The sequence below is a fragment of the Simochromis diagramma genome, unplaced genomic scaffold (assembly GCF_900408965.1).
Source record: "Simochromis diagramma unplaced genomic scaffold, fSimDia1.1 OVJJ01000293.1, whole genome shotgun sequence".
Classification (NCBI taxonomy): domain Eukaryota; kingdom Metazoa; phylum Chordata; class Actinopteri; order Cichliformes; family Cichlidae; genus Simochromis; species Simochromis diagramma.
In genome coordinates, this window is record NW_024386801.1 from 11419715 (window position 1) to 11441483 (window position 21769).

The 21769-nt window shown below is 43.0% G+C and overlaps 4 protein-coding genes across 6 annotated transcripts in view; 1 reads left to right on the plus strand and 3 right to left on the minus strand.

The window, feature by feature from the left end:
- stra6 (signaling receptor and transporter of retinol STRA6) overlaps window positions 1-12884 on the minus strand; it is a 63876-nt gene extending 50992 nt beyond the window's left edge. Inside the window, exons 1-2 of one of the 3 annotated variants that reach the window (XM_040025798.1) lie at window positions 12432-12884; window positions 12245-12331 (exon numbers count right to left, since the gene is read on the minus strand). The gene's annotated coding sequence lies outside the window, so the exon portion shown is untranslated. The other 2 variants (XM_040025799.1, XM_040025800.1) reach the window with 2 other exon arrangements.
- On the plus strand, window positions 12861-15573 carry ccdc33 (coiled-coil domain containing 33). Its single transcript, XM_040025807.1, has 8 exons — window positions 12861-13050; window positions 14257-14345; window positions 14449-14580; window positions 14694-14784; window positions 14868-14986; window positions 15094-15159; window positions 15245-15361; window positions 15445-15573. Exons 1-8 carry the CDS (start codon window positions 12879-12881, stop codon window positions 15514-15516), a joined length of 858 nt encoding a protein of 285 aa, XP_039881741.1. The 5' UTR covers window positions 12861-12878; the 3' UTR covers window positions 15517-15573.
- A 293-nt stretch (window positions 15574-15866) lies between these two features.
- On the minus strand, window positions 15867-18636 carry LOC120729863 (cholesterol side-chain cleavage enzyme, mitochondrial). The gene is made up of 9 exons (XM_040025804.1): window positions 18204-18636; window positions 17877-18032; window positions 17547-17746; window positions 17236-17439; window positions 16970-17130; window positions 16720-16886; window positions 16506-16584; window positions 16202-16393; window positions 15867-16115 (listed from the first exon to the last, which is right to left on the minus strand). Exons 1-9 carry the CDS (start codon window positions 18473-18475, stop codon window positions 15993-15995), a joined length of 1554 nt encoding a protein of 517 aa, XP_039881738.1. The 5' UTR covers window positions 18476-18636; the 3' UTR covers window positions 15867-15992.
- Window positions 18637-18756: 120 nt separating this feature from the next.
- stoml1 (stomatin (EPB72)-like 1) lies at window positions 18757-21672 on the minus strand. The gene is made up of 7 exons (XM_040025806.1): window positions 21355-21672; window positions 20866-20972; window positions 20634-20783; window positions 19755-19958; window positions 19466-19673; window positions 19190-19390; window positions 18757-19092 (listed from the first exon to the last, which is right to left on the minus strand). Exons 1-7 carry the CDS (start codon window positions 21494-21496, stop codon window positions 18887-18889), a joined length of 1218 nt encoding a protein of 405 aa, XP_039881740.1. The 5' UTR covers window positions 21497-21672; the 3' UTR covers window positions 18757-18886.
- Window positions 21673-21769: the final 97 nt, after the last annotated feature.

The following is a 21769-nucleotide window of genomic DNA, read 5'->3' on the forward strand; positions in this document are numbered from 1 at the left end:
AGGACATAACCAGCTCGCCGCAGATGTGATTTTATTTTGCTGACAGGGCACAGATATGATTGCATGCAGGGCCAAATGTAATTCTCTTAGAAATTGAATTGAATTTTTTTCTTCTGCAAGACAATCAAGTGTTACCTGATCTAGTATTACTGTGTTATTGCTAATAGAAGCTAAATGCAGATCAGTTGTTACAATTTTGATTTCATTGTAATTTTTCACAGATAAAATATCTCGTATGTATGTGATCATTGTTACAGCTACGTAATAAATTGTGGTTGTCTCCAGATTTCTTTTGGTTAAATTTTAAAACGGCCCTAACGTTGATGAGGATGTGCTTTCTGAGTTACCTTTTGGCTCAGCGCTACAATAAAATACATTTATTGTTTTTTGTGTTAATTTTGCGATACACACTGTAAAAAGTCTGTAAAAATACTTCCTGTATTTCTTTTATATATGTTATTTTCATATTTTTTTAATCACACATTGAATTTTACCATTTAGAGAAGTACCCATAAACTTTTGCTTAAAAAAAACATTTCAACTTTTTTTTTTTCCAGTGTAATCCATGAAAATGTACCATTATAGCATTCGTGTAGCATTTTGTATGTCATTTCTGGTTTATATCTCTGCACATATTGGCCAAAGATTTATAATACCTAATATGTGTTCGAAGCTGGGTGTCTATCAGTATTCAGATATCCTTTAGGTGGAGACGGAGAAGGATACATGAACTATAGTGTTTTAAACTGTAGAACATTTAATAACATTGGAATTGTTTCTATGTTAGTATTTCTTCTCTTTTTACTCAAGCTGAAGAGCCTGAGAAACACCAACGCATCCTGTCCTTTAAATTTCCTTCTTTCATTTCTACTTTAGTTCTCCAACACCTTTTTTTGCCTATGTGTCCATTAACACATTGTAAGTATTTCCGCTTGGCCTGTCATGGTGACATGAGAAAAGCTGCAAAAAGATTGTAACTTAGGTAACAGGGACAACGGAAGGTGTTGAAGTCCGCTGTGGAAAAAGAGGGAAAAAGAGGAAAAGCTAGGTTAGATGAAGGGTTGACAAGAAAAATAAAAGGTGGTGGATGGCAAATTTGGAATGGGGAGGTAGAAAAGGCTCCTGGGAACTGGCTGCCTGGCAGGCTAATTGAAGCTCTGTGTGGCAGCAGATTCAGAGCTGTCACTCCCATGAAGAGCACATTGGCTACATTTTGCAGGCTATGTCCTGAATTCTGATGATGTTAGAGATAGCCCAGAGTGAAAAACCAACACTGTGTCACTCAGACCCCCACCCCCATCCCCACCACCCACACAGCAGAGCACAGTGTAGCGCAGCACACATCCCCCCCCAAAACATAGCTCTCCACAGATTATATGTAACACGGTCAGAAGCATTCTGAACACGAGCTGTGTCTACAAAGTGCAACATGTGAATATAAATGATTTAGTTGTAGAGATTTTCTAAATTTGTCGAGCAATCTCATACATGATAATGTGATATTAAACTCCGCTGGAAGGCTTTTCACTTCTGCAGGTTTTCCCTTGCTGGATTAGAAGAGATTACGTCTTCTAGCAGAGCACATAGCCAGAAGCACCCATTGAATTATTCAACACAAATTTAGCCTAATATTTATCTAATAACTAAACAGAGTGTAGCTTTTTTCATGGTAAGCTACATGTTGTTATTAGGTTGGCTGTTATTTTCCTCATACTGACATGTTTGACTTTTTCTCAGGGCTGTGTTCTTTCTCCTCTGCTCTTCTCCCTGTACACCAACTGCTGCACCTCCACCCACCAGTCTGTCAAGCTAATCAAGTTTGCAGATGACACCACCGTTATCGGACTCATCTCGGACGGGGATGAGTCTGCCTACAGGAGGGAGGTTGAACGTCTGGCGTCCTGGTGCAGCCACAACAACCTGGTGCTGAATGCCCAGAAGACAGTGGAGATTACTGTGGACTTCAGGAAGCACAGAGCTCCACTCCCCCCCATCATCCTGACTGACACCCCCATCACCTCTGTGGACTCGTTCCGCTTCCTGGGTACCACCATCACCCAGGACCTGAAGTGGGAGCCCACCATCACTTCCGTCATTAAAAAAGCCCAGCAGAGGATGTACTTCCTGAGGCAGCTGAAGAAATTCAACCTGCCAACACGGACGATGATGCAGTTCTACACTGCAATCATCGAGTCCATCCTCACCTCCTCCATCACTGTGTGGTACGCTGGAGCCACTATCAGGGACAAACAGAGACTGCAGCGCGTTGTGCGCTCTGCTGAGAAGGTGATTGGCTGCAGACTCCCATCTCTGCAGGACCTGTACACCTCCAGGACACTGCGGCGTGCAGCTCGGATCTCAGCTGACCCTTCTCACCCTGGACACAGTCTGTTTGACCTGCTCCCCTCAGGCAGGAGGCTCCGGTCCATTCGCACCAGAACCTCTCGCCATAAGAACAGTTTCTTCCCCTCTGCTGTCGGACACATGAACAATAACCATTTGACTGTTCCCACCACTAACACATGACCCTTCGCTGTGTTCACTGCATCATTCCATGTTTGGCACTGATCACCACCTGCACTCATGTAAATATCATGTATATATCTATCCACTTAGCACTTTTAATTCTTATTCTTATTTTTATATTTTTATGACAGTATGTTGCACTGAAGCACCGCAGCAATTTCCTAATGTTGTAAACCTCCTCAACATCTGGCAATAAACCCTTTCTGATTCTGATTCTGATTCTGATATGGTATTGCACCAGTTGTCAACTGAGGTGCAGTGTGATATCCCTATGGAAACAACGTAATCCCTACAATATGACAGAGAATGAGAATGAGCGCTCTACGGTGTTTAGCTTAATGATAATTCTTCATAATTTCCTCCAAACACTTCATGCACATAGGAAACCTTTAGTTACTTGAGGGATATAAGTTCATGCTGTTGGATTAGGTTAATTTATAACAAGGTAATAACAACACCGCATTTTCATCAGTGGTGATTTAACTCCAGCATTAGGGCATTTTGTAGTTTTAAGGTACAGTATAGATACACGAAACCCCTTTTCAGCCTAATATATTATTGAATAAAAAGTACTGATACATTTACATGTGCACTAGTTTTATATTGCTGCTGCCAAAAGCTTGGTACATGAATACATTGTTTGTGTGAGTCGCTGAAGCCTCGGTGAATTAATGAGAAGAACTGAAGCCTCAACACTCTATTTCTGTGAGTTCTGCTGAAACATGATATTACAGCATTTTGTACATAGTGGGAATTCACTGCCTGTGAAGTCGCTAAGGTTTGTGTTGTGGTTACAAGCTGATTGATGTCAAAGCTCCAGCTTTCCCATTCACCACCAGTTAAAGGACTCTGACATTTTGTGTTGGATGAAGGCGTCAAAAAAGATGAAATCACTCAGCACATCTGCAGCTGTGCAGGTAGGTTCTGACACTGTGGAGGTATTTGCGTTAGTGGGCAAGTCAGTGGAAAGATAATGGATAATGACTCTATTTAATGCCATTTTTTTGAATTTGCGCTGCCAGGCAACTGTCATCATTGAAAGTGTACACTGCGTATGCAATGCTCACACTTAAAGGACTTCAGGGCTATTGACAGAGAGCTCTCTAGTTATGGAGTGGGTAGTGTATGCCTACTGATGTAACAGCATTTATATTCAAGTGATGAAGAGGTAGAATGGCCTCGCTCACAGTGCAGTGAGAAAGGTCATAGATACAATGTATTTTGATAAAAGCTTTCAGTGTATGTAAAAATGTTAGATAACATTAAATCTACCATTGTGGAAGTCATTTAGTCCAGCGGTCCCCAACCCCCGGGCCTCGGACCGGTACCGGTCCGTGAGTCGTTTGGTACCGGGCCGCGAGAGTTGAGGCTCAGGTGTGAAATGTATGATTTTCAGGGTTTTTATCGGTTTTCAGCGTTATTTTGTTATCGTTTTGATCGTTAACTCGGTTTTCCTGGGTCTTTTCACGTGTGTTATGAATAAATCTTCTTTTTTTCGGTACCGGTACTAGTTTTATTTTGTTGTATTTATCCGCGACACATTAAAGGCCGGTCCGTGAAAATATTGTCGGGCATAAACCGGTTCGTGGTGCAAAAAAGGTTGGAGACCACTGATTTAGTCCTCCCATATTGTCACGGGAAGTTGTTCAGCATTTTCCATCGTACAGATAACAATGACCATTTGGCATCCCTTTGTGTTTTTTCAAAAACTAGCTCTACATCTTTAGAGTTGATATCGCTGTTGTCTTTGTAATAACAGTAGTAACAGTTTTTACTTCATTTAAATTTTTTACCTTTAAATGTTTACATTTCTATTTGACCAATACAATATCTAGGAAATAGAGAACGTGTTTTGGGGGGAAAACTTTTCTCACTGACACAAACTACTGACTAGATTTGATGAAGGTGACCATGATGATGTGGTGAAGAATGGGTTTTTGTTTTGCAGAACTTCTGTTAGACCAGTTATGAGCATACTATTATTTTCAATATCACAAATTTCTTATTTTGACACTTAGGAGGAATTCTGCTCCATTTAAAAAAAAAAAAAAAAAAAAAAAATTACAGTCAAGACCAATCATAGATGGAGAGCCTATAAACCTTGTTATATGCTTGTCAGTAGTAGACTCCTGAACCACGTCATTAAGTCATCAGTAACTCTAGTTAGCTTTATTCGCAAGGTGCCGTCAGTACAAATAAGCACAATCAGGATGATAAACAATAGTAATTGCCATATTACATTATAAATTTATCAATAGGTCAACACCACAATCACTGCCTACAGGTCCAGTTTGTCTATCCATCCATTCCTTCAATCATCCACTAATTCATTAATTTTTCGATTATCTTTTCCGGGTTGTGGGAGGAGCAGTCTAAGCAGAGGTGCCAAGACCTCTCTCCCCCCAGCTAAGTCGACAAGGGATTCTCAAGCCACCCAACAGATGTAATCTCTCCAGCATGCTGAGTCTGCCCTGGGACAACTTTTACGTTCAAGCAGGCACCCAAGAGGCTACTAGTCAGAAGACTGAGCCAAATCATCTGGCTCCTTTTCTAAGCCCTTCCTAGATTTTTGAGATCCTCAGGGAGAGCCCAGATACTCTTAGGAGAAAGCTCATTCTCACAGCCTTTACCCATGATCTCATTCTTTTGGACCATGCCATCCTTAGAATGCAAAGTTCTGCCAGTGGTGAGAGGTGGGGCTCTGCCAAACATGGCTCTCCACCAGATGCAAATACAACGCACACGCACACACACACACACACACACTAAAGGCACATTCCTCTGTACGGCGTCCTCCCCAGGCAATTGATCCAACAACTCAGTTCCTCCCTCCATTAGGGTGTCCACCCTGCCATAAATGATGCAGTGACAAAGTTGATCATTGACTTACGATCAAGGGTTTCCCAATGCCAAGTCCACAAAACCCTTACAAACAGTCTGTGACTAATACTTCAGTCACTCATATAAGAAAAAGTTCAGTCATAGACATTATGGTGACATTACTCATTGTTTACTGAAGCCATGTTTTAAAGTCTCAAGTTGAACATTTTTGCCATCACCATGTTGGTGTTCTGATACTGAACAAGACTAGCAAGAGGTGGATCTGACAAAGAAACCAAGGACACCACAACTGAGTAAAAACCTTTAACTGACAGGTCATTAGCCAGTGAGCATAATCCTCCTTTTTCTGACTCACAGAATGCCCACAATTTACAAAATAGACCTGAAACTACGGATTTAAAGTCTTTAAGATGTGTGAATCGCTACCTTATCGTGGTGGAGGGGTTCGTGTGTCCCAGGGATCCCAGGGGCTATGTTGTCCGGGAGCTTTTTCCCCCTGGTAGGGTCTCCAATGGCAAATTGGTCCTGGGTGAGGGACCAGACAAAGAGCGATTCAGAAGACCCTTATGAGGAAAACATCGAGGGAACAGTTTACCCTGCCCGGGATAGGGTTACCGGGGCCTTGCCCTGGAGCCAGGCCCGGGAAGGGTGCCCAAGGGCAAGCATCTGGTGGTCGGGCCTTAGTCCGTGGGGTCCGGCCGGGCACAGCCCAAAAAGGGGACATCGGCCCATCCTCCCGCAGGCCCACCACCTGCAGGAGGTGCCGTAGGGGTTGGGTGCATTCTGTGCCGGGAGGCAGCCAGGAGCAGAGGCCCTGGCGGACTGATCCCCGGCTACCAAGACAGGCAATTGGGACATGGAATGTCACCTCTCTCATGGGGAAGGAACCTGAGTTAGTGCATGAGGTTGAGAGGTACTGGCTAGATATAGTCGGGCTCACCTCTACGCATGGCTTGGGCTCTGGAACCAGTCTCCTGGAGAGGGGCTGAACTCTGTCTCAGTCTGGAGTTGCCCCTGGTGAGAGGCGACGGGCTGGGGTGGGTATTCTAATATCCCCTCGGCTTACTGCCTGTACGTTGGGGTTCTTCCTGGTGGATGAGAGGGTTTGTTCCCTGCGCCTTAGGGTCGGGGAACGGGTCCTGACTGTCATCTGCGCTTATACACCGAGTGGCAGTTCAGAGTACCCAGCCTTCTTAGAGTTCCTGGGTGGGGTGCTGGAGGGTTCTTCACCTGGAGACTCTGTTGTCCTACTGGGAGACTTCAATGCTCACATGGGTAACGACAGCGAGACCTGGAGGGGTGTGATTGGGAGGAACGACCTCCCTGATCTGAACCCAAGCAGTGTTTTTTTTATTGGACTTCTGTGCAAATCACAGTTTGGCCATAACAAACACCTTGTTCAAACATAAGAGTGTCCATAAGTGCACAAGGCACCAGGAAGCTCTAGGCCGCAGGTCGATGATCGATTTTGTAATCGTATCACCAGACCTGTGACTATATGTTCTGGACACTCGGGTAAAAAGAGGGGCTGAGCTGTCAACTGATCACCACCTGGTGGTGAGTTGGATCAGGTGGCGGGGGAGGACGCTGGACAGACCCGGTGCACCTAAACGAGGGTGTGCTGGGAACGCCTAGCAGAGGCCCCAGTCCGTGAGATCTTCAACGCACACCTCCGGCAGAGCTTCAACAGCATTCCGAGGGAGACTGAAGACATTAAGTCTGAATGGACCATGTTCAGCATCTCCTGCTGCTGCATTAAGCTGCGGCCGTAAGGTGGTTGGTGCCTGTCGTGGTGGTAACCCCCAAACCAAATGGTGGACACCAGAGGTGAAGGGAGCCACCAGGCTGAAGAAGGAGTCCTATCGGGCTTGGTTAGCCTCTGGGACTTTGGAGGCAGCTGACAGGTACCGACAGGCCAAGCGGAATGCGGGTCGGGCAGTGGCTGAAGCAAAAACTCGGGTGTGGGAGGAGTTCGGAGAGGCCATGGAAAAAGACTTTCGGACTGCCTCGAAGAGATTCTGACAAACCATCAGGCGTCTCAGGAGGGGAAACCGGTGCTCTACCTGCACTGTGTATAGTGCTGTTGGAGTGCTGCTGAATTTGACTGAGAAAATTGTCTGCCGGTGGAAGGAATACTTCAAGGACCTCCTTGATCCCACTGACATGTCTTCCGAGGAGGAAGCAGAGTCTGGGGATGAGGGGGATGACCCGCCAATTTCTGGGGGGGAGGTCACTTAAACAACTCCTTGGTGGCAGAGCCCCTGGTGTGGATGAGGTCCGCCTCAAGTTCCTGAAGGCTCTGGACGTTGTACGGCTGTCCTGGTTGAAAAACCTCTACAATGTTGCATGGAGATCAGGGGCAGTACCCCTGGACTGGCAGACAAGACTGTCAGAAAAATGGGTGGTCCCCATTTTTAAGAAGTGGGACCGGAGGGTGTGTTACAACTACAGGGGGATCACACTCCTCAGCCTCCCTGGGAAAGTCTATGCCAGGGTGCTGGAAATGAGAGTTCATCCGCTAGTCGAACCTCAGATACAGGAGGAGCAATGCGGTTTTCGTCCTGGTCGCGGAACACTGGACCAGCTCTTTATCCTCTCAAGGATACTTGAGGGCGCATGGGAGTTTGCCCAACTAGTCTACATGGGTTTTGTGGACTTAGAGAAGGCATTCGACCGTGTCCCTCGGGGTGTCCTGTGGGAGGTGCACGCAATAAGTCGGACTCGTTCCCGGTGGGTAATGGGCTCCGCCAGGGCTGCCCTTTGTCACCGATTATGTTCATAATTTTTATGGACAGGATTTCTAGGCGCAGCCAAGTGGCGGTGGGCTTTCACTTAGGCGGCCTCGGAATCTCATCTCTGTTTTTTGCGGATGATGTGGTTCTGTTGGCTTCATCGGTTAATGGCCTCCAGCTCGCACTGGAATGGTTCACAGCCGAGTGCGACGCAGCAGGAATGAGGATCAGCACCTCCAAATCTAAGACTATGGTTCTCAGCCGGAAAAGGGTGGAGTGCCCACTCCGGGTCGGGGATGAGTTCCTGCCCCATGTGGAGGAGTTTAAGTATCTCAGGTCTTGTTCGCGAGTTATGGGAGAAGGGAGCCGGAGATCGACAGACAGCTTGGTGTTGCGGCTGCAGTGATGCGCACCCTGCAACGGTCCACCGTGGTGAAGAGAGAGCTGAGCGTAAAAGCAGAGCTCTCAATTTACCGGTCGATCTACGTCACTACCCTCACCTATGGCCACGAGCTGTGGGTAGTGACCGAAAGAACGAGATCGCGGATACAAGCAGCGGAAATGAGTTTCCTCCGAAGGGTGGCTGGCCTCTCCCTTAGAGATAGGGTGAGAAGTTCAGCCACCCAGGAGGGGCTCAGAGTAGAGCTGCTGCTCCTCCACATCAAAGGAGCCAGCTGAGGTGGTTCAGGCACCTGACAAGGATGCCTCCTGGGCGCCTCCTGGGTGAGGTTTTCCGGGCATGTCCCATCGGGAGGAGGCCCCGGGGCAGACCCAGGACACGCTAGAGAGATTATATCTCTCGGCTGGCCTGGGAACGCCTTGGTGTTCCCCCGGATAAGCTAGAGGAGGTGGCTGGGGAGAGAAAGGTCTGGGCTTCTCTGCTTAGGCTATTGCCCCCGCGACCTGGCCCCGGATAAAGCGGAAGAAGATGGATGGATGGACTACTGATTTAAAGTCTTTAAGATGTGTTTTGACACCAAAGGATTTGATAAAAAAAAAAAAAAAAGAATGCGGGTTTGAGGCACTTAAACTTTGGCTTCAGCTACTTTTATCTTTTACAGGGGGTGAAGCCAAGTAAACTAGCTGCCTAGTTAGCATGTGTCATACAGACTGGACTTATAAGCACTGATATGATTAGTGGACAAAGAATAATTAGAAAATCATTTTTGTCCAAAGCTCTACATTTTCATCATAGGAGTTGCTTTTAGAGCCAACCTGGAGTGGCCAATCAAACAAGTACATATTTTGGGCATTTCAGGTTGGCTTATCATTTATTCTGAATAAGTTATGACGCATAATTTGTATGTTTCTGGGACAGTAAATGAAGTTAAAAGAGACCATTAGCATTTTAAGTGATGCTTGTTTGATATTCATACAGATTTTAACAACATTTGTTTCTGAAACAGCTTTGAGCAAGTTTGGAAATCATTTGTGACAATCAAACACTATGTGCTCTACAGTTTCAGAGGGGAAAATACAATCTCCCATCTCATGATGCCCTGGCACAGATTCTACCAGATAATCAGCTGCTCCGCAGCAGAGCGAAGACTGAGCTTCCAGGCACTGCCCAGCTAGACCAGAATACTAAAGCTGAGAGGGCAGACTCTACCGAGAACAAACCTAACATAAACAGCACGTATCAAGTTCCTCATCCACACATGCGGTACGGTGCAAAAATATATGAGAAACAGATTTATTTGATTTATTTCGAAAGTAAATGAAAGACTTAAATTTAGACTACAATTGTGTTCTCATGCTTTAGGCCCCCTCCGCATGACTTTGAGGATGATCCCCACGTAGCAGAGATCTCTGACCTCCAAACAAAGGTGAATAGGCATGACCAATATCTTAACTGTTCAATCAATCAGTGAGGCAATCCTATGTCATATTTAGTTAGCGAACAGTGACACAGAGAGGCCAGTGAAATGAGAAGATGATGAAGCAAACAGTCACAGTTTGGAGATAAAATGAATACATTAACATTTCTCCTTGACTGTAATTGCACTGAAGGAGGATTAAGCTGATGAGGCTTAAAGTGTTGCAATAACATTTTCTTTTCGAATATCTTGCCATTTTCTCCTGTTTTATTTACAGCCAGACTATTATGTCTGCACACTGCCTTAAATTGTCTGTGGGTGTAGATTTTATATATGCTTAATTTATCAACGAGTATCAACTGGCCTTTTTTCATTGCAAAAGTGCACATTTAAAGTTTAATAGACAATGATTATTAATACTTTACATGCAAAATAATGTGGTTAATAAAATGCAGCCAAATGTGAAATCCTCATGTTTAAGTCGAGCTGTCATACATCTGTCCTGAAGTGACTTTATGCATGACATCAAACCTGTTTAATGGCTTTATATCATACAGAATAGAAGGGATCTAGCCAGAGACAGAGATTCCCTTTTATTTTCAATACATAAAAGGACTTTCCAGACTCATCACGGGGAGCTCTCATTCACATCACTGCTTTGGGCCCCCAGCAGAGACGACATCTCATCTACAGTCATGATTGTCACCTCGTCCCTGCCCTTTCAATTAGATGCTCAATTTCACCCCTTGTGTCCCATGGGAGACACAACAACACCATCCAAGATTGGAATCCCCTAATCGTCACCCCCCCCCGCTCATACATACAGCTGGACCTGCCTCTTGTCTCCATTCAATTCTGGCTATTCAACTTGATAGAAGAGCATGTGACAGAACAATGGGTCCTACACGCTGCTAGACAACATCCAGGGGCCTTGTACAAAGAAATGCTTTGATAAAAAAAGCTCTCCTCCCAGACTCATTTTGTCAGCCTTTAAAGAAACAAATTTCTTTAAAGAATTTCCCAGAAATATATATTTTTTGTTCGCTTCTACAGAAATTCAGCTTTCAGAGAGGAACGTGTGTGCATGCATGAGGAAACGACTAAAATTTGTGCAAAATCCCCGGTTAAATTTCCCCTAACAAAACACCTTTACAGGATGGAGTGGTATGCCCTTATGAATTTGAGGAGCCAGAGTTATGAATACATTATACCAAACCTTAACCAATCAATTAGAGGAACATCCAAGTCAATGGATCACATTCATTTAGGGCTTGCAGTAATACCCCGTGTCTCATGCTACATGCGTATCTGAAAACCAGAAGTTACCAGTTATCCTATTTAAAACCAGTTCAAGCCTGTTCATCCCTTTTGCTGCTATAATTGTTTGTGTGTCTATGGTAATACATCCTGTATTACTCTCTTAAGACATGGGTTTGAGGAGACATCTAGTGGTGGCGCTCGCTCATAACCACCTAATATCAAATTGTTTACAGGCCAGTGAATTTATTGTTGACACCAGTCAGTGCATGACAGTAAAATGCCACTATAAGCACTAAAAAGAATGGCATTTATTGATCTGACAGGCACTAATAAGGTTCAATGCAAGTAGTAGTAGACCAGTAGGACACAAACAGTGAAAGAGAATTTTAAAAAATATCTATTTTCTGTTACCTACATTGTAGAGGGTAACTTTGCCTCCACACCTAAACAGGAAAACGAGTAAGTCATTGGTTATAGTGGGACTCAGCAGGTGGGGGGAATCCTAAGATCTCTGTAGTGGCTCAGTGGGAAAAAGAATTCCAACTCATAACAATTAATGTGAGCATCAGTAGATTTTCTTAGTGTACAGGCTGTGATCAGCTGACCTGCTGCTCTTTGTGGATTTACACAACTGAATTCAACAAGATGTCAGCATTTTCACAAGCTACCATGGGTGATGTCCATCCCCTGACACTATACTGTTTCTTTATACTAGACAGCAAATAGCTGGTATACAGTTAGGATTCAGTTAATCATCAGTTTCAATGCAAATTCATCTCTGATGCATTTGATGTAACCTTATTCTAACCATAAGAACCACAGCCACTTTGATACAGTCCAACAAGGTGCGTTAATGCAAGCTAGCCTGTTTATCCTGGGCAAAATACCCCAAATATTCATGCAACATTTGAATGGCACAAAGTTAGTATAGCTTAGTTTGTTTCACAAAAATGAAAACACATAATCTAACAAAACACCTCATGCACAAATCCAATATGTGATTAAAAAATTAAGACATTGCATATAAGCTTTAAATTTGCAGTTCATCAGTCACTGAGCACTCCTTACCTTTAAATACAACCTCTCTTCTTCCTCTCACGTCCTGTCTGTCTTCCTCCATCTCTCATTGAATTTATCACGCACGCTTTTCTCTCCCTAGGAAATCCAGACCTTTAGCTAGCGACACACTGTGCGTCAAACTGCACACAAAAAGTTTGCGTGTTTTTGCTGATAGAAACGTTTAATTTGTACTTACCTGCCACTTAACAAAACGTTACTTCCGTTATGCTCGCGCCTCTTCTGTGGCGCTAGCTTGATTCTGAAGTACCGCGAACACAAATTGCGAACACCTGCACTCCTTCCGGCCCACCTATAAGCTATAAATGAACCTTTGAACCGAAAGTAACGAGACTGTTTTGCATATGTAAGGAGTAGAAAATACGCATATTTGTATAAAAATGTAGGTAGTAAAAGTAAAAAGTTGTCTGAAAAATAAATAATCAAATAAAGTACAGATACCTGACAATTCTACTATTTGTAGTATTTGTACTTGGTTACTTCTTAAGTACTCTACTTAAGTACAGTAACAAAGTATTTGTACTTCATTACTTCTCACCTCTGCTTTTAAGCCACTGAAAATGTTCTAATGTGAGACTTACAGGCACTCTTTCACCATCAGGAGATTGAAAACTATCGCTCAGCAATGTCTAGGATGGCAGAAGACATAATAACACTTAGGACACAGGTGCTGTCTTTGGAGGCAGAAAACAGTCAGCTCCGCAGTGATCTGTCTCTGCAGCAGGACCTTGGACGAGATCTTCTGGCCGACACTGACACTGATGTCATGACCAAGGCTGAAATTGCTGACCGAATAGGTACAAAAGTAATATATCACTCTAACTTCACTCTCTGGTAGCTTGTGGTTCACGGGGGCATTTAAAAGTAGAGTTTATGTTTTAAAAGTAAAATGGGAGCCAGAGCCTTCAGCTTTCAGGCCCCTCTTCTGTGGAACCAGATCCCAGTTTGAACTCAAGAGATATACACCCTCTCTAATTTTAAGATTAGATTTACAACTTTCCATTTCGCATATATAGCTTATAAGTCTATAGCTTATAGCTAGGGCTGGATCAGGTGACCCTGAACTCTCCCTTAGTTATGCTGCAATAGGCCTAGGCTGCTGGGGGCTTCCCGTGATGCCGTGAGTGTTTCTTCTTCACTCACTGGGTGTTTATACATCACTCTGCATTTCATCATTAGTTATTTCCCCTGTCATCAATTTTCCTTCCCAGTGTTGCCCATTACTTCTTCATAGGGGGTTTGTCTGATTGTTGGGATTTTCTCTGCATTATTGTAGGGTCTTCGCCTTACAATACAAAGTCCCTTGAGGATGTTGTTGTTGTGATTTGACACATAAATAAATTTAACATTTAAGTTTTACTCAGCTTTATATTATCCACACACCATCATTTAGTCTTAGAGCAAAATTTTAAACTCCTAAGAAGTTAAGAGCAAATAAAGGACTAGGTGCTGATCCACTAAAGTCAGATAATTTACCACCCAGCTAGCTCTCTCTCAGTGCCGTAACAGACTTAAGGTCATTTCCTTGGCAGATGAACTCGTGACATCCAAGGCTGCTCAGCATGCGTTAATCCTTGTGAGTGTCCATTCCCAGGCAGACTGTCATTTTGTGATAAGGAAGCTTATTTAGGCCATGGACCACGATAAGCTCCGTGTGTACTACAACCCTTATCTCCTGAAGGACAGTTTGTGGCCCTCGGTGAAAGGACGTTCCAGAAGGTCTCTTTGCTAACATCAAAAGCAAAAGGATAGGATTTAACTCCCATTCCTCCGAAAGATCCATTCAAATTCAAAAGTATATTGATGGATCTTTTGATTATTATTGGTCCAAAGCACATGGCATAAAACTGACATGTTATTGAAACTAGTGTGAAATTCCAACTCATTACTTAGAAATGCTCAGCGATCGAGTTTTTAAGTGAATGTACAAAAAACACGTTCCCTGTAAGTAAGAGATGACGGACAGTTTCTGCAGTTCTGATGATTGTTCTGCTCTTTTTAAGCCACTCTAAAATTCAAGCTCGCCAGTGAGGTGAGCAAGGCCGCCACACAAAGGGACCGCATACAACATCTGCAGAACGAGCTCATCCGGGTTAGAAAACACACCACACACATTATGAATATTTTTTTTAAAACATGTCTCAGGAAAGTGTCTTTCCATTGATTATATAACTCGTATTGTTTTTTTTGTGCAGAAAAATGATAGTGAGCAGGAGCTATTAAAGCTCTGCAGAGTCCTCCAGCAGGAGCAGAAGGATCTGCAGCATCACCAGAGTCACTTGGCAAAGATGGCAACTTTAGAGGCCACAGTGAAACAGCAGGAAGAGGTGAACAGTCTGTTACTAATCTAATTTCATGATAGTGAATATGCTTCTCATGTGACTAGCAGCTTATAATTCGCATGTGGGGATATTTATGTTTGTGCCATCCTTATTTTTAGGTCATAGAAAAAATGGAGAAAGCATTAGATGGAAAGCTCAGAGACAAGAATATTCATCGTGGTGACAAAAGGCTGATGCTAATGGAAAGAGGTAAGTGCACCCAGTGCGAACAATTATGGTCACAAAAGCACTGACACTGACTGGAGTGTCTGATCTCCTTTCATGCTGAGAAGATGGCCTTAAAAAGAAGGAAATGAAATCAGCCTCGGCAGCAGAGAACGGCTGTCTCAGAAAAGAGCTGGAAAGGATTCACCAGCTGCCTGAACCACTCAAAACACAGCAGTCAGACCAGGTACTTCTTAAACTCCTTAAATATTGCAAATGACTATGATAGTATCCAAATTTCCCCTCGCAACCCCTAAAAGTGACACTTTTTTTTTTTCTATTTTTACACTCAAGGAGAAATGGAGTTTACGACATAAATTGGAGAGGGCTGAAGCACGAATCCAAACACTGGAAGCTCAGGTTAAGAAAATATAAATAAGATATACTTGGTCTAATTATTTATTTCCTTATAAATATATATATTTTTTCTTTTGCATCTTTAAAGCTGGAGGAGAACGCTAAAGTATGGGGGAGAGAGAAGCAAGAAATGCTGACCAAACTGAGCGAGCACAGGCACGGCTTCATCCGGACATCCACAGCAATCCTTCAAAATGTTCCTTCGGTCAGTCAGGCCTCACCCTTCTCCATATAATTATGGTATGAAGGGATTTAATATTCTCAAATACTGCATGTTACTTCCTACAGCTCCTTATACCAGCAAAGAGGACAGCAGAAGCAAAACCTGTAAAAAGACCTGCAAACGAATTGAACTGTTGATGGGACAGAGTCTGTGATTTAAAATTTAGATCTAATTCAAATGTGATGATTTAATCTGAAAAAGTGTGTTTAAAATGTAAACCATAGACAATTAAATATAAAAACAGATACTTTGTATCAGTTGTATTTTTTTATTCATCATTGGTACATAAATGAACATTTTTGCCAAGTACAAGTGGAATAAATTTGCACAATGCATTCCTGATTTTTAGTATATTTCACACACAGAGTACATGTCCCTTAGTAATCACATTTTTCACTAAGCAATCTACAATATGTATCATTACTTTGTTGTCTAGCTATAGAAATACTGAGGTAAAAACTGAGGTTTTTACCTCAGTATTTCTTTAACTTATTCCTTCCTTCCTGTGTTTTTCTTGCTCTCCCTACAACTCTAAGGTTGGAAGATTTTCATTTGTTGTTCATATTGTGGAGTTTTGTGAAGCCGTTTACAGTTAATTTCATCAAACACGATGTTACTGACTTGCTTGTAGAGGTTTCAGAGTCAATATTATGGGCTTGTCTGGCACGAGAATTAGCTCAAAGGTGCTCTTTACTTCCACATGTTGCTGTTTCTCCACTCTGAAGTTCTCGAGAATCTGCAAAGGTAGCACAGACAGTTTGTATGATGTCAGTGTGCCACATATATATGGAAATACTGCTGATTATTTTCTTTATATCTTACGTGGATAAGAAAGAGTTGCATCTCTGCTTCGGCTATTCTTCGTCCTAAACACTGACGGGGCCCAAAGCCGAAGCCCAGACTTCTGAAGTAGTGGGTCTCGGTCCTCAGCCAGCGAGAGGGCTGATACTGCTCCGGACGAAAAAACACCTTGGGGTGTCTTCCCATAGCATACAGCCCTAATTGGACCAGAGTCTGAATACACATACAGACATATACAGACACAACAACATGCATGACAGTTTGTATGAAAATGGTCAAATACTCAAAAATAAATACATCATTTATATGTTTTTGTGCCTCCTACCCCAGCTGGGATGTGATAGTTTTGAATAATTATGTCTTCTGCTATGTATCTTTGCAAGTTCACTGCCACCGGATGCAACCTGAGACACAGAAAGAAAACCACTTTTATAAAAGAAACACAAACTAATGAACTAAGAGAATTGCAAAAGTTCATTCTGATAAAGTGTATCTTTTCTGGTCTTATCTTAAATGTCTTGAACATGTGTTTCAGTCACCTGAGTGTTTCCTTCAGAGCACCTTTGACCAAAGGGATCCGCTTCAGCATCTCCAGCAAGTCTCCCTGACTTTCGGCCCGAGCTGCAGCCACCTCTGCCCTGAGCTCCTCCTGGAGGTTGGGGTGCCTGGCTAATTCATACAACGTCCACAGTAGCGTTATAGAAGTCTGTAACACAACCAGAAGCAGCCTTAAAAATCTGGATAACAGTCACACAGTTCCTCATACTTTAATTTTTTTTTTCTCCTTACTGTATCTACTCCACCCGCCATCAGTTCAGTGACACTGGCTTTGATGTCTTCAATGGACAGCTTGTCCAGCATGAGCAGGCTTGCCAGGACTCCTGGGTATTTCTTTGGAGTGCCTGCATCCTGATGCAGCTTCTTGTAGATGTTCTGGATACAGCGGTCCGCTGATGCAACGAAAGGACAGAAATGAAACAAGAAATTGCACCACAGTAAAAGCAAAAACTGTATTTTGAAATTTCAGAATTAAATTTTCAACCTATGTGTCCCACCGTGGTTGAATATGCCATCCCAGGCCTCCACGTGGTCGCGCCACACCTTTGATCCAGTCTGCTTCAAGAGAGCAGGAGGTATGTACAACATGGGCGAGGTAGTCTTGAACATAAGGGTGATGCAGTCAATGAAATGCTGAGCTTCTGGGTCAATGTAGTCCAGCATCAAACCCAGACGCTCACCATACAGCACTGAGCTCACCGCTATATTGGACAAAACAAACATGAGATAGAAACAAGTGATGTGTGATTGATTTTAAAAAAGGCAGGAATAATTAGAATTGAATATTTTAAATAAATGTTAGTCTTACATTCTAATGCATATTTAAAGAGTTCTTGAGAGAGGTCAGTGGTCCACTTGTTCTGGCCAGTTCGCTTGATCTTTTTGTGAACTCTGGCCACAAAATCCTGGCCCACTTCATCCAGCAAAGGCACAAAGTTTTCCAGCATCTTCAAGGAAATCACCTCCTTGTTGAGAATCACACGGTTTGATCTCCAGTCTTCTCCATTCCTGTGGGACAATCAGATTTTTAATTATTTTAAAGTATTTAGCTAACACTGGTAATGCTTACTGAAGAGACTGGTTTTGTCAAAGTGTCTGAATAGTGGAAGAGTTGGAAGAGGACGGTAACAGGACGTACTTAAGAAGAACTCCATATTTGCGATTTCTGTAATCTCTGTATGATGTCCATGGTTCAACCTTCAGCCTTTTAGGATAATGGCCCTCTGCTTTGAAGAGGATGGCAGCATCCTCGGGGTTGATGATATTTACACTTTCATAAGAACCTATTTTTTCTCTGCCATACAGAAAACAAGAAAAGAAATTGTGAGATGAACATTTGACCTTGGAAATTGTACGTTACAGGTTTGTTTTTTTGTTTTCTTAAAACCCATCACGTTTTGGTCAGCCATGTGCAGTAATTTTTTCATTTTATGTAGAACGAATCAAACAGCCTGGACTCTTTTACCTGTAAATAGGTCCAAAAGTGTTGAAGTTCTGCAACGTGAGGCGGTGAAGATTTCTGAAGCCATCCAACTTCCAGAAATTGTACAAGTTAGCCCAGCCATTCTTCCACAGTCCAGGAACTTCATTGAAAGGCCTGACGACGCTGCTGCTTTCCGAGCATGCCTGTCTGATCACCGGCATGCTGCTGCTGCAGCGCACACCTGTTGCTGTAAGCTCCTCTGCCCAGCACAGCGGCAGCGTCACAGGGCTACGCCAAACACTCCACTTGGCCATCTGAACAACAAAAAATGCTCACTCTGCTCCACCTTCAGCAACTACTCTGGCTCTGCCAAGGACACCTGGTGCAAAAAGAGGGAGGCGAGAGGCTGGTCTATAGAGTCGGCCCCCCTTTCTGCCCTGATCAAGGCTTTCTAGTTGAACCTCACAGGATAGACCAAAGAACTGATTATGACAGAGCTCTGCCGCATTACTGAAGCTTTTATCTAGTTTCACAGCTCTTTTTATAATCATGTTTCAAACAGTGTTACATAAAATAACCTTCAGAAAGCACGTTATCTTTGTAAACAAGCATTTACTTGGAATTTGTGAGAAATTATAAGAATATTACAGAAATTCAGTCACAGCATACATGAAAAACACAGTTTATAGTTAAAATTAAAGATTTAATAAATTAATTAAAATGTACTATAGTTGATGTTTCTTAAGTAGCTTTATGAGTTCTTCCAGCTTCATGGCTGTTTTAATGTCTCCCTGGACTTTAAGTCTGCCACTTGTAAAAGCAGCTATTGGTCGCAGTTCACCCTGAAACATGTCCAGAAGGTCACGGTCACTCATATTCAGGGTTACATCTGGTTCTTGACACAAGGACCCTTCCCCAGCTGCACCGCTACCTAAAGTACAAAGAGAAATAGACAGATTTCATTTTTTTATGTTTTCGTACACACATTTAGCGCCAAGTAAAAATTCCATAATCATGACATTTATCACCTTGGCTCAGATCCACATAGTAACGGCGCTGTTGTCCATCTCCTGAGCTGATGTCAAACTGATAACAGGCCCCAACCTGGCGGACCAAAGACTCAGAGAGGAGCAGCTTGACTTTGCTGAGCAGCTCTTCAACACAACCTGGTGTGGCAGTGACAGACTCGGCAGCACTGCTGAGCTCATCCGTAAATGCTATGCTGTCCTCTGAAGAAAGAGGTGAAGATTACAGCACTAATTATGGAAAAGATGCAAGAAGATTTTTTAAGTGTTCTGTCTTACCCTGCTGAGGCCGTGATGTGGCACCGTGGCTCAGAAAGTGCATGGCCAACTGCTGAATGGGGCCAGTGAGGCCTTCAAGTCCAGGTGCAGAGGGCATAATCAGGGGGGCAGAGGGGCTGTCCTCTGGGGCTTTCAGTAAAGAACCAAGGGTAAGCTCTACTCTATCCACCTCCAGCCCCCAAGGACGAGTCATCTCGTTTATGTCCATCTGTAAACATGAAGTATGAATGTAAACATGAACTGATACAGCAAAAGAAATCAGCACAGAGTAGCTAAAGCGTGTCCTCACCCCAAGATATTCCCCTAATTTCACTCTCTCAGTTTGAATCTCCCTGACGGTCTTCTTGGCCAGGCTGTGGGTCAAAGCCTTCTGTGCCGTCATTCTGGTGGAAGCATTGAGATCCTGGACTGACACCACTGACAAGACTGGGTTCCAGATCCTGAACTGGATGTCTGCTCCCACTGACAACACACCACCATCCCGAGTAGTCACCTATAACAGCACAGTGTACTGACAGCTGAACTTACATGAAGCCAAACTGGCAAACGAATTAGTACATAAGCATCTCCTCTTAAGTAAATAACATTCACAGCTCCTAAGAGGAATGGCTTTGCAAAAATCTGAAGCTCAATTGAATATAAATTATGCCATCAACTTGAAGTTTGAATTTTTTTTGTCTTTTTTTTTTTAAGTGTATTAAAGGTAAGAATGACAGGCTAAGCCATATGAGAAGGAAGAAATTATCTCCAGCACACACAAAATAAATTTCATGGAACTGAAGTTACTGCTTTTAAAACATTTTTAAATGGTAAATGATGCGTATAAGATGTGTTTTACCAGTATTCAGAATTCAAACGTGTTGTGTTACAGTGTGGCAAGAGCAGAAAAATCAGCTGATCTTATGCAATCAGAAACCAGGAAACAACGGCACACAGATTATGTATTTCATCCTATGCTAACCTCTCCTGTGGCTTAAGGATAAAAAGATATAACGTAACACTTCTTTAGCTATTAATTATCATGTACTGTACATGTATATGGGCAGAGGGGATCTCATCCAAAAGACTATCAAAACCATGTTTAACAAACATGCTGAAACATCTTTTTATTTATCTTTTTAAATGCCACAGGCCAGCTATACCAATAATAGCATGTCTGGCAGTTTACCTGGCAAGGGGGGATGTTGAAAGCACGGGTGCGCAGATCTACTTTCTGCCACTGATCAATGAGAGGCAGCACAAGGACGATACCAGGGCCCTTTGGAGGACATATTCGACCCAGACGAAACACTACTATCCTCTGGTAGTTTGGCACAGTCTGAATTGAAAAAAAAAAAAAGTCTGTTTATTCTCAACAAGTGAGTGGAGATGCTATGGGTGCAATTTTAAGCCAAACTTACTTTCAGTACAAACCATCCCGTTATTGGAAAGGTTAAAAAGGTGCAGATGTAGACCAGGGAGATGACAACTAGGTTGCAGATCCACGACAACCATCCCTGGGAGGTGTCTAAAAGGGAAGAAACCCCAAGAAGGGGTTATTTTCATTACTGATGGTCAAGTTTAGTCACTCGCACCCAGAGCTATGCAGTGTACAAAGTGTACTAGTATGTTAAAGTATATGAAATATAGGAACAAAGGAAAAAATGACTAAAGTATTGTGATAATGTCATATCGTGGGCTGTCTGATGATTCCCACCTCTAATATATGAGACATTTCATTATATTCTTTGTGTATTTTGATATAACTTATGTTGACGTCTTTTAAAATCCTTGCGGTTACGAAAAGAGGCTAAGTGTCTGTCTTACTTTCTTTTTGAAGTGAATAACAATCGTACCCTAAACCACAAATTATGTCCCCCTAAACCAGCTCGTGTTAACTAGTGTCCTACCTGTGAAGTCGTTTTCAGTAACATTGGGGATGTAGTCAAACGAAAGGCCTTTGTGGTAGTTGTTAGAGTCCACAAACAGACCAGGAGTCCTCGGAGTGCTGAAGTCCCTTTGAGGGAGCAGACGATACGAGTTTTTAAACATTGGTAATTTGAAATAATCGCTATCGCCTAATTAATGCACCTTCATACTGTTTATCGGGCACCGTGCAAATGTCAGCGCGCCAAAAACTTTGTTTTCACACACTTTTACGTTAGCTCACTATGCTGATGCACTTCCTTGTTTTTGTTTTGCTACGCCTCTGCTTCTTCCTCTTCTGCCACGGAGGCTGTCAAATAGCCTTTAGGCGCATTAGCGCCGTCCTCTGGATTGTGGGCGATAATCCCTAAAATAGGCCGGGTTGTGCCAAAAAGGGAT